Genomic DNA, 16,578 nt, shown 5'->3' on the forward strand with positions numbered 1-16,578 from the left:
AAAAAGAGAAAGCCTTAGAATTAGGAGCCCTGCAAATGCTTCTCTGGTCTCCAGCATACAGCAACCAACCAATGAAACCACTCTCTTTTTCTTTTTTTTTTCTGTCAATACCTGATAGATTGCAAGGAATCTGAAAATTTATGGAACAATTCAAATTTGCCTATAATTTCATATCATAAATTGAACTCTGGGATAGGAGTGTGAAACTAATTCCATCAGTCTTTTTAATAATACAATCTTTAAAACCATTTCTGGGTGTTTTACTTCTGTTAAATGCTTTCTCATTATACAGCTCTTTAATAGAGTGGTTTTAAATGTGTTATCTTTGTGCTCTATTACTATAGTGATGTTTCAGGAAAAATGACTTTTTGTCATTAATATATTATTAAAGAGAATCTCTTTCAGAAAAAATAAATACCCAAAGAGGACTTCATTTTCATGGTCTCTCATTTTCTTCTCTACTCATTAAGCCCTTTCTAAGGCATCTGCCTTCGACCAGCTCTAAAAATACAAGCGGTACAAATAAGCAAATTAATAAAACATCAGGTTTTCAATCAATAAAAACATATTTGATTTCCATGTGAGACAGCAAAGAAAAACAAAACAAAACAAGCAACAGAAGCCCTTAAAAGCAAGCAGGAAACTAAACAAATTTAGAAAAATTGGGCTGAGGCTCCAGTGGGAAAACGTCACCTACTTGCTTATTTATTTAGGATTTATATTTCCCCTGCTTCTCAGAGGACTGAAGGCAGCATGGAAAATGTTTTAATGCTCCCAGTATTTTATCAATTGAAACCTAACTGGGACAGTTTAAGTGTCATAAGAATCACAAAGTTTCTGAATTATTCTCTCCTAATTAAAAAACAGACAACATGTAGCTATAGTGTTCTTTTCCCATTCATATAGTGCTCAAGTTTGGGTATGCAGACATTCTCTGTTAATTGCACTCATCTTTACTAAGGAATTAGATATAAATAATATTAAGTCAAGCATTGGGTTAAATTACTCTTCAGGCAGCTGAAGTAACGAAGCCTAGTCCAACAAATGTATAGGTACATTAAAACAAACCCCATAGTTGACTGGAATTTAAATCTCGATATAATTCTAAATCCTACATGTATTGTAAAGCCAGGAAATATGTGTTTAAGGCCAAAATTCCATTCCGCTATCTGTCCTGCTGTGGTTATGCCAGGCAAATAAGAGTTACAGTAATTTTAGAACCCCTTGCCATACCCTTAGGTATAATTAAGCGACTTAAATGTTGAGTTCCTGTCTAAATTCACGATTTGTTTTCTCAAATTATATACCTAGCACCAATCTAAATAGAACATCACTATATGTTTCAATTTTCATGCAATTCCATGCCCCACCACTGCTGACTTGCTTTTCATGAAGCCGTATGAAGGTTAGTGGGAAGATGTAAATCCCAATCACATTTTCAATCTATCATTTCTCTAAAGTAAATGTGAATGCCATTTAAACTTAATCAGGCTTTTGGAGGATGGATTCAGTATGATGACTTTAGCACACATGAGTAACAAAATCGCCCCATGGTAAGGAATGCCTTTACACAATTGTTTATTAGGTGTATTTGGAAATATCAAGGCATGTGCTGTAAAACAGCCCTGTGCTGTCAGACAAAGGACATATAACAATTTCTCAAGTCTTAGAGCAGCACAGATGTAAAATGGGTCATAACATCTTTTACTCTTTGCATGAGGTAATAATGGTTTCCATTTAAATAATCTAAGAACTTCAATAATTTTTAAAATGTCAATAAGCCTTATTCCACATTATCAATACTTAAAACTACTTACAGTGAGTAGCATAATTATTTACACAACATAATTGCTACTGATTTTCTTATCTAGCTACTCCCTACCAGATTATAAACTCCGTAAGCATAGAAACTATGCCTTGACTTTTTACCCTTGGGGCCCAGCCCAATGCTCAGTACATAGTGGATTCTCAATAAGCACTGAGCGAATGTTTATTTGTTAAATAAGTGCATAATAGTGCATTTGTGTCACCGAGTCAGAAAATGCGCTAGTCTTTTCAAACCATTTGCAGGGATATTAGGCAAGATACAAGTTCTTTAGACCTCACTTTTGCCGTTTGTGAAATGGACATACTAACATGTATCCACTGACATCACGGAACTGGATGCAGATGAAGTAACCACATGTTATTATTTTAGATCTGCGACCTATATAATAACCAGTATATTTAATTCCAGTTGCATAGAAAAAAAAAGGTAGTTATCAAAATGACAGTACGTGTATTACCTGGGGAATCTGAAGACCTTCTACATATGACAATTTATGCCTTTTTCCTCTGCATGAATTAGCTAAATAAGGAAAAATTTGCCACATACTTTCGGCTTAAATAGGACTGACTCTATTCATTGCTATAATTCTCCTTCCATCTCTGGCATAAGTCTGTGACTTTCTGATTGGCCCACATTATTTACTTCAGAGTTAAAGGAGCCACCAAATTTTAAACTGCTCAAATGTTTGCTGGTTTTTTCCTAAGCCAGATTTCTGCTCAAAATAATAACTGAAACCTTCAATAATCTGCTCTCTAATTTCAGTACCTTCAAACGTTTTTTGGAAATAAAAAAGAGATGTAAATCATAAACAAATACCTTGTAATTTTGATAATGTTTTATAACAATAAGATCACATACATGAATAATCTCATTTTTAAAAACTGTTTTGTAAATTATGCCCACCTTTAAATCTAAGAACAAAATCATTTTCACTGACATCTGCATACCAACTGCTGTTTCTGTTAGATAACAACAGGAGTTCAGATGCAATATTTAGTTTTAACTTCGGGAACCAATTTAAAATAACAATTCCTACATACCTATTCGAGGAGAGTTCCCAGAATGTTCTAGGCTTCAAGTTTCCTCTAATTTGCATAGTTGCTATAAACCAAGTTTCAGCTGGTTCCACTTAGCTGGCCATACCATATGCAGCCCAAGTCAAACTCTGAATAGAGTTGCTTTCACAAGGTATTATTTTGCTACTAAAGCCTCTTCTCTCTTTTTTTTTTTTAAATTGTGTCAAATCATCAATATGAATCTCTAATTCTCCTGGGATTATAAAATGAAGAAGTTATTGATGAAAAGATCAAGGAACCGAAGGATTGGGTGACTTGCCACGCTTGCAATGAATTTATAAGGAAACCGTTAATAGAATGGTGATCTTTGTGCCGGTGGAGCCAAGAAGGCAAGGTGCCTGTTGGGTTTTATTTCCCTTCCCACCCAGAGCCTGGGGAGTGCGTCATCCCAGGCAGCCTCCCATGCTCACGTCTCCCAGGTATTCATCTGTGTGTCTCCAGCACCTACAGGCGTGCTTGGTGGGCTCTTGGTAAACGTGCCTTGCCAGTGTAGCAGTGAGCCACAGCCCACCGGCTGCGCTCTTTTTGACACTGGTCCACTCTCCCTGACTTGTTTTAGGGATCTCAGAGGTCTCTTACTGTCTCCTGCACAGTCTTGCCCCTTTGGGCACATGTACCCAGCAGGGGGACCACTGTGATAGAGCGGTCCAGGTGGTGCTATGTCAATACTTGGAGTTTCATTTCTTGGTGCCGGGCTTGGTACAGGCGCAGTTACTAGCTCTCATCCTTCAATTGCTTTGGGTGACTTTTGCCTCAACCCAGTCACGTTGTCCTTCCAAGCCTGCTTAGAAGACCAGCCACCATTTTCCAAAAATTATACTTCCCTTAGCTGTCAAATCATACTTAAGTCCTACCCATCCCCCCATGTATGCAGACTTGGTATTTTATGCAGATGCACCTTAGGTTACAATCCTGAACCTTAACTCTTATGAGAAACTAAGAAACCCTCAACTCCATCATTAGTAACAAAATATTTAACAATTTCTTAACCCTCAAATTCTCTGATTTGAACTCTAGCCATACGTTGTTTAGAACACACTCAGCAAAATTAATTAGTAAAACCTAAGACTAGTTGAGGTCACCAAGAGTTGGTGGCCAGAAAGATAGAGTTGAGTCAAGAGGCTTGAGTTCCAGGCACAGTTTCAGCACTACACAGAACAAGCGTCAGCTTCCTCGTCTGCAAAGCAGAAGTAAGCAGCACGGAGCACGTGCGTCCTCAACATATCTTCACATGAGTAAAATCAACCTCGAAATTTTTGTAGAACAGCACTGCCCAAAGGAACTTTTTGTGATGATGGAAATATTCATATTATATACTGTCCAATATGGTGGTTGCCATCTACATGTGGCCATTGGGCATCTGAAATATGGCCAGGGTGACTGAGGAACTGGATTTTTAATTTTTAACTTAGTTTTAATTAGTTTAAATTTAAATAGCCAATGTTGATAGTGTATTTAGACAGTGCAGCTGTCCAAGAAATAGCAAGGAAAATGTTAAAGTCCTATCATTTAAGGGCAAATCTAAATTTCCATTCTGCAAGCTGTACTTCCATCTCAGAAAGTCCAATACAAATGGCTAGAAAGTTTGCTTGTGACCACTAGCCTTCACCTTTCTCAAAGTATACAGACCTTAACATTAGGCTTTTCCCACCTCCACACCCCCACTGATAAGATAGAGTTTGATGAAGAAGATTTGGTGGTGAAAGCCACCTTGCTGGGACACAGCTCTCCAGTCTGGAAGAATGAACTGCGAAGCAGATGAGTGGTGAGAAGCAGGACCTTTCTAGCTACGGGAATTTGAGTTTGGGGGCTACTCTCAGGCTCTTCCGACTTGAGGGGTCTCTACGATGTTGAATAACCAGTGGGAATTCTATTCTTGGTTTACTGACTGCAGGAGCTGGAAAATGGACTGGATCCACTGGTTTCCAGAAAGCCTTTAATGGACTGCCTTGGATGAGGCCACACCAGAGCACAGCCCTGTCTGGAGCAGATGTCAAGCAAGGGTCCAGAGCCTGGTGCGTTGGGCCTCTTGGCTGGTGCCACTCTACCCTAGCTGCGTTCAGAACTGCTAAGACAACTGCTTTAGGCAGAAGAGTCCACATTTCTTCATCTCCTTGGTTATCCCTCTTGCCCATTCTACCATCTTCTCTCTCCTGGAGACCACACAGCTTCCTAATTGGTCTCCCTGTTTCCACTCTTAACACCCTACAATTCATCTTCCACACAGCAGCCAGAATGATCTTTTAAAATCAGAACATCTCACTCCTTTGCTTAAGATTCTCCAGTGGCTTCCTACTCAAAATAAAATTCCAACTCTTCACCATGGCCTACAGGGCCCTGCTCACCTTTTTTACTTCTCCCATCGTCCCCCTTACTCATTCTGTTCCAGCCACAGTGACCTCCTGGCTGTTCTTCAGACAAATCAAGCTTGTCCGTACCTCAGGGCCTTTGCACCTGCCGGTCCCTCTGCCTAAAATGCTCTTCCCCAGACTTTCACATGGCTGGATCCTTATCACTCAGGCCTCAGCTCAAATGTCACCTCCTCAGAGTGGCCATTCCCAACCACCTCATCCATAGCTACTTCTATCCCATCACTATGTTATGTTTGTTGGGTTTTTTCTACATATTTCTTGAGGTGTATTTAACATACTATAAAACTCACCCATTTTAACGGCACAATTAAATAATTTTTAGTAACTATACCAAGTTGTACAACCATCACCATAGGTCATTTCCACCTCTGAGATCCCTCATGACCATTAACTGTTAATCTCCATACCTATCCCCTGCCCCAGGCAACCACTAATCTACTCTCTGTCTCTACAGATTTGCCCTTTTGGAATTATACGGTTATTATCTAATATTCCACTGCTCTGTTTTATTTTATTTAAAAAAATTCTTTATTGCGGTAAAACATAACATAAAATGTACCATTTTCGCCATTTTGAAGTGTATGGGTCAGTGGCATTAAGTTGTGCAACAATCACCATCATCCATCTCCAGAACTTTCTCATCTTTCCCAACTGAAACTCTGTATCCATTAAATACTAACTCTCATTCCTCTACCTCCCCAGCCTGTGGAAACTACCATTCTACTTCCTGTCTCTATGATTTTGATTACTGTAGGTACCTCATGTAAGCAGAATCACACAATATTTGTTCTTTTGTGACTGGCTTATTTCACTTAGCATAATGTCTTCAAGGTCCACCCATGTTGTGGCATGTGTCAGAATTTCCTTACTTTTTAAAGCTGAGTAATGTTCCTTTGTATACCATATTGTGTTTGTCCATTCATCTATGGATAGATACTTGGGTTGCTTCCAACTTTTGGCTATTGTGAATAACGCTGCCATGAATATGGATGTATATAGATATCTGTTCAAATCCCAGCTTTAACTTCTTTTGGGTATATACCCCGAAGTGGAATTTCTGGATAATATGGTAATTCTAAGTTTAACTCCTTGAGAAAGTATCCTATTGTTTTCCACAGCAGCTGCACCATTTTACATTCCTACCAGCAATGCACAAGGGTTCCAGTGTCTTCACATCTTTGCCAACACTTATTATTTTCTGTTTTTTTAATAATAGCCATCCTGATGGATATGAAGTAGTATCTATTTTATTTTTATAATTCAGTTATCACTATGTACTATTTTGTTTACTTGTTTGTTTAAACATTAACTGCCTGTCTCTCCAAACTAGGATGATAGCTGCATGAGGGCAAGGAGCTTGGCTGCCTTGTTCACCAAAACTCCAGTAGTACCCAAGACCCAACACACATTTGCTGAATGAATGACAGACCTTAGGGCTACCAGCTTCTACAAGCTTTAGTGCTACCACAGTCCTCCTTCTTTTATCAACCCAAGGATATACAGAAGCTGGGGAGCTCCCTCCTTCTACTCTGACACACCAGAGGACCATGAAGAAGAACTGGGAATATTTTTCCCAACGATTCAGTGCTTTTCCTTGCGAAATACAAAGAAATGAAGATATTTTGAAACTGAGATCTTGAGAGCATCCAAGGCCTTTGGGAACATTCTGCTGAGGCTGTAATTATAACCAGGAGAATGTGCTGGGCTCCTCTGGAAGTTCTTGGTGCTACGCATATGCAAACATAAAAGAGGCAGCCCCTTGAAACAGAATCAAATGGCTAAGAGTGAAAACTATAAAGCTTTTCACTAGAAAAGCAAATTGTGCAGTCCTTTCTTGTGCATTACCTATGCTTTCTAAAAATATATATTTTTCAAAAAAGGCTGGCATTTGCTACTCAACTTTTGAGCATTAGTTCAGGCAGCCTGGGCAAACCACAAATAAATATGTCACAGAGACTGCTTGTTGTTTGCTTGTTTTCCCTTCTTTCCACAGTTGATAGAAGACTTTTATTCAAAAGAAGACTCTTGAATTTTAGCGGAGCACATGGATTCCTGACATGAAGACTTCATTTCAGGGCTTCCCTGCAGCTAGAAGTGGCCATGTAACTAATAACTAGCCAGTGCAATGTAAACAGCAAGGTGCAGGTAATTCTGTACAATGTCCTTAAAGGGAGGATCTGTGCCCTTCCTCTCTTCCTTTTTGTTGGCTAAACTATGAACCTGATGGCTGGACCTTGAGCGCACATCTAAGTGGATACTGAGTGCCTAATGCTTTGAGGTTGCCACACCAATCTTGGATTGCCTACCTCCAGATTCCTTTACATGGGAGAGAACCAAGCTTCTGGTTGAGCGATTGTTACTTTGGATCTCTGTTACTAGGAGCCAACCTAGTCCTAACGCACACGGAATCTCTCCAGTAAGATTACAGGAGAACCCAAGCACAGAAGTAAGTGCTTCCTAAATACACATAACAAAGTCTATTGTTCCATCAAAGTCTGAGCTACTTTAAAGCTGATGCCAAGCCCAGCTTAGCCAATATACTAAGGGGGTGGCAGTGATCTGACATATTGCCTACCAGTCAGAAGAAAGGATGAGTCAATACCAGCAACAACGGTAACGGTGGTAGCTAACGTTTAGTGAGCACTTCTTATATCACAGACACTCAGCCAAAGAGCTTTATACATACCATCTCATGTTATCTTCACAACAGTCCTGAGGTTTAAAGATAAATCCATCACACGGCTTATGAGTGATGGAATGAGAGCCAGCATGCCTCACCTTTACATTGTATCCATAAGGAGCATCCATTATACTTCCTCTTCCCCACACATACAAATAAGGTAGTCAGGCCTCTGCAAGGGCACACCCCTCCTTTACCAAGGACAACTTTCACTGGACACCCTTCCCCACCTCCAACACTAACAATGCCCCGAAGACCCAAAACGCTGGGCTAACCATGAGTCTACTTGCTAGGCATATGGTGCCTCTCAGTCACTAATTTCTTTGGGTCATTTTAAACTTACAGCCATTTAATCATAACTGAAACACAACTATAACATAAAAACCAAGTTACATGTTTGTTTCGGAGCCTTATTTCACATTTATTATAATATCAATATTGCAGAGCTATTTTTCATGACCATCCTCTCCTGGCCCCATGTGTTGCAGTAACATAATGAAATCTGTACCAATTCATTAGATAGCCGATATTTTATAGGAGAGCATCAATGCATATAGGAGCTGACTTTTATTTAAGGAAGGAGACCCCCTCATATCTGCCTGTCAAATGACCTTCTTGGTGGGAAGGCCTCACTGCAAAATAGGCTTTACTTTGTAGAAAGTTGGACTTACCCAGTGCTTGATCAAGTCAGTTTATATCATTGTTCTAGACCTCAGCTTCCTCATCTGTAAAATGGGGATAATAATACTTCCTCACAGTGATTTCAAAGATTCAGTGAGATTATGCTTGTTACCTACTTGGCACAGTGCCTGGCACTCAGTAAGTGCTCAATAAGAGGTACCTACTTTTAAAAATCATTAATTCATGGGTGGTACAATCTGACTGAATGAAGCTTTCAGTGAACTAATGTGTTCAATTACCAAACAACTTCCCAAAATTGAAAAAAATGAAGACGATAATGGTCACTACTATGCTCACTTGGAAAGATGACTCACTCTGGCTGACTAAATCCAGACTTATTTTTTTAAGGCTGGCTGTCTCTAAATCTGATTTCTTATCTTGACTCAGCATAATCTATGCCATTACTAACCAGCCTGGGCATTTTGTTAGTTTTTGTTTGATATTTAGGCTTTTTCTCCCCTAAGTTATTGCTATTCTCTATTCTTAGATTGCCTTTAGTGGTGGTTTTAAGTCAGAGACATTAAGTGGGATTGTTTTTTTCTTTTTCTTTCCCCTTTTTTCCCCCCTAATGGTTATAAAGTAGTCAGAGGTGAGTACTACCTTTGATCTTCTATCCGCCACTGGGAGACATTTATGAAAGGCACAGGCAACAAACAGCTTCTAGAAGTCTTTATGATGGGTCTTTGCCTGAAGATAGCCTTAATTTTGAATCCATGAAACTCAGCTGAGTTAGACTGGGTTTTCAGACACACATCTGCTTTAAGAATTTATCCCTGCAAGCATTATCTCGAGCCCTTTCTAACTGTTAATGCAGGGCACCGCTAGGTCTATTAAAAATCTCCCAAATAGTTGAGATAAATCCAACATTTCACTATTACAGACATTTGTCCCCAACCCAAATTCTGACAGCAGAAGAAAAAAGCAGCAGCTCTTCCACTGTTTCCAATATTCACTTTTGGAGAATACCCTTTTAAAAAATGCTTACTGTGATTTTCCAGGTACATTTGCTATTTGGAGGGTACACTCCAGGAAAACCTTCGCTGCCAATAAAGCCAGACTCTCCAGTAAGAATGCCGCCACATGTGAAAACAGGTCTGGGAAAATAAAAGAGGAAAAGAAATTTGAAACACTGTCTAACAATTTAATGTCAATTTCAGAAAGATGCAGTCTATTAATATGGATAAAGTGAATACTGACAATTAACTGCCTGCATCATATACGGGATTTGAAATACTTGTTAGCTCTTAGAATAAATTCTAGCCTGATAAAACATTCAGTCCAGCTGCCATCTGTCTCCACCATGATAACAAGATCAATCTATCCATCCATCCATCCATATGCAATCAAGTCCTCCATGTAAGTGGTAAGATCTTACAGGAAAATGGTAAATGGAAAATTTAACTGCGGGGAGTGAGAGAGTGAGAGAGAAAGAGAGAGGGTGCGAGCTAGGCTCCGTGAAGTGAATGGTTTTAAAGCTAGACAAGTAACTGGTTAATATGAAAAAGTTTTAATTTCCTGGATTTGGAGAGATGCCTAATTCTCTCTTTGTTTGAAAATCGTTGGCCATTGGCAGAGCCTCCCATTGAAAAGGGAGGTTGATGGTGATGGAGGTGGAAAAGGAGATGGCAAAGTTGGCCATAGGGCAGGTCTCCCGGCCCAGGTCCTGGAGCCATCTGGCAGCTCAGAGGCTGAAGAGTTAAACTTGCCAAAAGCCGCTCCCCGGGCGCCGGGCAACTCGCGTTTTTCCCTAGGCTTCTGTCTCTGGGCAAAGCCTCTCCGGGGAAGAAAACAGGAGTAAACCAAAGTCCACACATTTGGGTCCCAGTGCTCCCCAGCGCCCGCCTGAACCTTCGGGGAGAGGGGAGGTGGTGGCCGGCCAGCTGCGGGGCCGTGGGGCGGTAGGGGCTGGGGGGCGCCGGAAGGAGCCCCGAGGACGGGCGCCATCCCGGGGTCCTGGTGGCGCGTGGGTCCCCCGGCGCCCCGAAGCGGAGTGGGTAAAGCCAAGCCGTGCGCGAGGGAAAGAGAGGGAGGAAGGGAGCGAGCGCGGGCGGGGGTCGCGTTACCTCTCCGGGGGCTGCGGCCGCGAGGGCTGGGCGGCGGCGGCGGCCAGCAGCAGGCAGAGCGGGGCCCAGGCGCCCGCGCCCCTCATGGCCGGTGGAGACGCTCGGGGCTCGCCCCACCCCGGCGCGCACCCCGGAGCACCGCGCGCTCCGCACCGGCCCGGACTCCCGCCTCGGCGCGCCCCGCACCCCGGCGAGCCCTCTCCCGCTCTCTCGCACGCGCCGCCGCGGGGCAGCCCAGGTAGCCGGGTGTGCGCGGCAGGCGGGGCCGGGGCGCTTTTCTAGAGGCGATTACGGTGCAGTCTGCCTCGCCGCTTAATCTCCCCTGAGGAGTTGCTCTGGCAGCCACAGGCCACTGCTGAATATCCCGTTTGTTCTCCGGCGGCGAGAGGGGGCGGCTCCCCGGCCGGAGCCGCCTCCTCTCTCGGGGCGGGCGGGGGGGCGGGCGGCTCCTCGCTGGCACCCCGGGACCCGCACCCCGCTCACATCCCTCGGGCAGGGATGGTGGAGAGAAGGATGAAAGGGAACCCCCTGCCGCATGGTACCCAAATGGGACCTGGCGCCTTGATCCACAGATGATGGGGTGGGAGGAGGGTTGGAGGGGGGTAGCCTTGGTTTGCTTTGCTTTGGGGAGTGTTTTTCTCTAGTTGCTTCTAAATAAAAAGTATTCGTGCTTGCTGATTGCTGGAAAAGAGGGTTCCTCCTTCCGACATCTAGATTCAAAGAAAGAAAAGAGAAAGTAGAAGAGAGATTCTACTATGTTTTAACTCCTACTCTAATTCTCTTACTTTACACACACACAATCTCAGTAGATTTCTTTTTGCTTTTACTGGTGTATGAGAATAGGGAGATAGGTTCTGAGCCGGAGGCGGGGGGCGGTTTAGAAGTGAGTTTACAGCCGTGTGATTAGTGAGCGACTTGTCATTACCGTGACGAATAACGGAGACAAACTCCGGATCGTCTCTCACCACCCCATGTTACGTCCTGAGAATAGCGCTTCTTTGCTGGTGCCTCTCTGTTCTTCAAAGATCTTTTCCAGCGATGCCTTTTTCTGTAGTATTGATTAGAGAATTTGTTTTTCTAAGAACAATTGCAGTCTTATGGAATCAAGGCTTTCCTTTATGACTTTTAATTAATTTAAATTAAAAATAATTTTAAATATTTATTTTGCTAAGTGCTTCCCAATAACTAGGGATTAATAAAAGAAAAAGAAGAATGGAATGGAGTCATTGGGTTTTCAATGACCACGTCACCACAAGGGGATATAGCTGAATTCAGATGCCTCATTTGTGGTGTTCCTCCTAAAGTATTTTCACCATTCTAAGCAAAAAAAATTAAGCCTTAAAATAATACTTATCAAGACTTCATTTCTTTCTTTTTTTTAATTAATTAATTTATTCATTTATTTTTGGCTGCGTTGGGTCTTCATTGCTGGGCGCATGCGGACTTTCTCTAGTTGCGGCCAGAGGGGGCTACTCTTCGTTGGGGTGCGCGGGCTTCTCATTGCGGTGCCTTGTCTTGTTGCGGAGCACGGGCTCTAGGAACATGGGCTTCAGTAGTTGTGGCACACAGGCTTAGTTGCTCCACAGCATGTGGGATCTTCCTGGACCAGGGCTCGAACCCATGTCCCCTGCATTGGCAGGCAGATTCTTAACCGCTGTGCCACCAGAGAAGTCCTAAGACTTCATTTCTAACAATGAGCCTACAGTGTTAAGAACATAAATACTCCGGGCAAGGAAATAAGCAACAACTGGCGGCAGAGAATAATCTCACTTTTTAGAGGAGGGGAATCCAGGAGTCAATAGTAGGAGCCAGAATTTCCCTGTGGGGTTTAGATTTTCTTACTATTTTTGAAAATGCGAAGGAAAAAAACACCAAGAATTACAACTTGTTAAAAATTTTCTGAAGGCACCACACCCTGTATGACTTAAAAAAAAAAAAAAAAGGATTACAGAATTTGGCAAACTACATTACCTCCTGAAACCTACACCCTCAACGCAATAAAATTGTTTTAAAAGAGCAAATAGGAAAATTAATGATTGTTTATTTTGCACACATTTCAAGAATATGCTGTCCAACAGCATACATATTTTAGATGATATTTTATTAAAAAGTCATAGTTTTAAATTACGAAGTGAAAATATTGCTTAATTCACTTTCTGGTAATGATTTGAAGTGATCATAGCCAGCAAATACTTCATTCTTCAAAACTAAGCTAAGTTTTCAAAATTTAAAATTAAAAAACAAAGTGTGAAATATGACTAAATGGATAGAAAACTATTTGAACATAAATATGCAACAACTCTTTTCTTAATTTACAGACTGATGACTGCGTTTATATCCTCACTAAAAAGTTAGGGTTCCAACACTGATAGTTCTGTTGTTGTTGAGACATGTAGAAAGACACTGATGTTACCATGTGATTTAAAAAATTTACTAAGACATTATTATTTGCCCTTAGAAACGCATATTTAACTTGGAACTACAGTTCTGACCAAAATTATAAAGCTTAAATGTCCTGAGAAGCTTAATGTGTCAAAATTGAGACACACCCAAGTGGACTCTGAAGGTTTGTGTAAGGTCCATTTCTGTGAGACCAATTTCTGGACTTCAGAGATGCAGCGTTGGTGTAATGGTAGGAAGCCGCAAAACTCCAGGCACTAGGAAAGGAGAGAGGTGGAGATAGCCAAACCCCTGTGGGTGCAGAGTGGTAGGTGAAGTGATCCTTGTTGTCCAAAGTATATATTACCCAGTCTCTGCAGTTAACCAAGTTGCACAGAGACTCACAATCATGGGAATATGAGAATATTCACCAATGAACTGACCACTTATAAAATTAGACCCCGCTCAAAGTACTTTGTTGCATAATATTAGCACCTAGCTGGGCCCAGTATGTCAACATCTTTGTTGGTTAGTCACTGGTCATTTCATCAACCTTGCAAACATGTGAAAATGCAACATAAATACAATGCACATTTAATCCATGGTGCAGTACTGATATTGTAAAAGATCCAGAATCTCGTAAGATGGATGCAAGTGATATTGAAAGAAGTGGAGGAATGATGGACTTCTTTGACAAATGAACACCTGATGAATCACTCCAGTGAACAACTGAAGGAAAAAAACTAGAGGTCGTTGACCAAAAAAGAATGATTTTTAATGCCAAAAATATTAGAGATGCCCATGCGAACAATTGATTCCCTATGCTACTTTTTCAAAAGTAACATTCTACTTTATGATGTTGTGAAAATCAAAAGTGAAGGGAAGAATGTTTATATTTTGCTCAACTGTAATTTCGTAGGGAAAATTATGCTAAAAAATCCAGATTTGATTCATTCTTTGTTTATTATGAGAATTGGCACATAGCTGCAAATATAGACGAAATTTTGTTAAATACAAAATAAATTTAACTTTAAAAATTTCAGCTTCATTTTTGAAGGTAAAACCCTAAACACTTTTTCAATATCTGCTATGAAACTTTGGATCCTGTTTTAAGTAAGTGGCCTTTTCCAGTACAGTAAATCTCAGGTATGGATTCATTTAAAATCTCAGATAATTTTTCCAACTATCTTGAAAAGCACCTGAGCAGCAATCCAGGGGACTGCATCAGATTGAGGGGGAGAGGCCGGGACAGGACATAGTGGCGGGCTGGGCTCTATCCCTGGATCTCTCCCTTTGTTCTTTTAGAGGCATGAGCCATATCTGGAACTCAGGTGTGGTCTGTGCTTCCTTGAACGTGACACTGCTCCAGCTGCACCACATGGGTCTCTAGATTTATAAGTGCTCCAAATGTATAAAAGGAATGAAAAATATCTGGAAAGCAAATAGTGTGGAAATTCTTTTATGCAGCCCAACTTAGTGACAATACTGTTCGTGACATTTCCATAACATCTGTCGTTCTGCAAAACTATCAAACTGGAATTTCCGCATGTTCTTTTACCTAGGAAAATATAATAGTGTAGAGTTATGATATTAATACTTTACTGATGAAGTGCCTTTTCTGAATTCAGCTTTTCAGATACTATCAACGTTTAGGAACTCTGTAATCTTTGAATTCTTGTGCACAGGTCTATCAGTAGATACTCTTGTGAACAAGGATTTTTAGAATTAAAAGTTAGTTCGATATTTTTTTATAACTTTATTTATTTATTTATATAAATTTATTTATTTTATTTACTTATTTTTGGCTGTGTTGGGTCTTCGTTGCTGCGCGCGGGCTTTCTCTATTTGCGGCGAGCTGGGGCTACTGTTCGTTGCGGTGCACAGGCTTCTCATTGCGGTGGCTTCTCTTGCTGCAGAGCACGGGCTCTAGGCGTGCGGGCTTCAGTAGTTGTGGCATGCGGGCTCAGTAGTTGTGGCGCGCGGGCTTAGTTGCCCTGTGGCATGTGGGATCTTCCTGGACCAGGGCTCGAACCCATGTCCCCTGCATTGGCAGGCGGATTCTTAACCACTGTGCCACCAGGGAAGCCCTAGTTCAATATTTTTTGATGTTTGGAAGCATACTATTCCTCCTAAGAATAGAACATTGGAGGGGAATTGTACTGGTTAGGCTTCTTAGCTACAAGCAATTGAGTCCACTCTGGCTGATTCAAGCAGCATAAGGGATGTATTTTAAAACACAAGGGAGTTCACATTACCATTAAGAGAACTGGAGAAACTTATTCCAAGGCTATTTTTCCCAGAATAGTGGCCAAAACCTTGCTTCAGAAATGTCCCTGTGAGAAATCTGTTGCCACTACTGCCACCAAGGCTAAGTACTAAACACAGGTACTTCCACTTGCCGACACTGTGACACCTGTGAACACAGCAGATCCATTTCTGCCCCGAGAAATTCAATCTCCCAATACTCGTACCCCAAAGGCCAGACAGCTCTGCTGCCACCTACAAATGAAAGCTCATCACTGACCTTCTTTGCTCAGATGGATCTCTTGAATCAGTCTCATGCAAGTGCATATGGTAATGTCTGTGTCACATGCTGGCATCTCAGCTTCAAGAGAGGCTAGGAACACAACTCTTTGTGGGAAATAAGGTCTGCATGCTGTAGAAATTTCCCTAAATATTAAAAAGCTACTCAAAAAATAATGGCAGGCACAAGTATGATTAATGTCCATGACAGGGATATACAAAGTTCAATTAGCCTGTCTCTGTTGAGGAAAACGGCTCCAAGGTAGTCTTTATGTATAAGGGTCCCAAGGCAACGTAATGTGTGTTGAATGAAACCAACTCCACTCATCTGCCAACGTTGGACAAAGAAGTCAGCAGCCCTTTGCTGGTTTGGAATGAAACTTTGTCCAATGGAAGCACTCCGCGATAAATCATCACCCTCCTCCTCCTCATCATCCCTAACTTTTACTGAGCACTTATTATACACCAGGAACTGTGATATAAATGCTTTACAATAATATTTCATTTAACTCTGCCAAAAACCCTATAAGGTAAGAGTGATAATCACTATTTTACAGGTGAAGATTCTGAGATTTATAGAGGTTAACCGCTAACCCCAAACCTGCCATACGTAAATGAAATGCTGGGATTTGAACCCCGGTTGACTGGAAAACCCAAGCTCTTCATCAATACTGCACTCCAATCCAGCAGAGCCTCATTTGGGACCCATGAGTTCAGTGGAGATGGAGATGGTGCCTGGAGTGGATGGATATACGCTGTCTAGGCACCAAGGATCACCGATTCCATTCACTGCTCCTCCGGGCCCCCGCCTCACCTGCCCTGTGGGGCATGTGACCTAGGACTGTCCAATCAGAGAGCTCTCCCAGGACTTTTCTACCGTTGGTATTGAGGAAAAGGTTCTGCTACCCTGTTTCTTCCCCTGGAAGCAATGTGTAAGCAAACATTACGGGAAAGGAAGAGAGAGCCTGAGGTGAAT

The 16,578-nt window shown here is 41.7% G+C and overlaps 1 protein-coding gene across 1 annotated transcript in view; it reads right to left on the reverse strand.

Annotated features, from left to right (window-relative positions):
* PCOLCE2 (procollagen C-endopeptidase enhancer 2) overlaps window positions 1-11,084 on the reverse strand; it is a 72,784-nt gene extending 61,700 nt beyond the window's left edge. The window contains exons 1-2 of the mRNA XM_082461285.1: window positions 10,701-11,084; window positions 9,623-9,731 (exon numbers count right to left, since the gene is read on the reverse strand). Coding sequence (XP_082317411.1) covers window positions 9,623-9,731; window positions 10,701-10,786 — 195 coding nt within the window. The 5' untranslated portion in view covers window positions 10,787-11,084. The remainder of the gene's footprint in view (window positions 1-9,622; window positions 9,732-10,700) is intronic.
* Window positions 11,085-16,578: the final 5,494 nt, after the last annotated feature.

Source organism: Balaenoptera physalus (assembly GCF_965194825.1).
Source record: "Balaenoptera physalus genome assembly, chromosome: 4".
Taxonomy (NCBI): domain Eukaryota; kingdom Metazoa; phylum Chordata; class Mammalia; order Artiodactyla; family Balaenopteridae; genus Balaenoptera; species Balaenoptera physalus.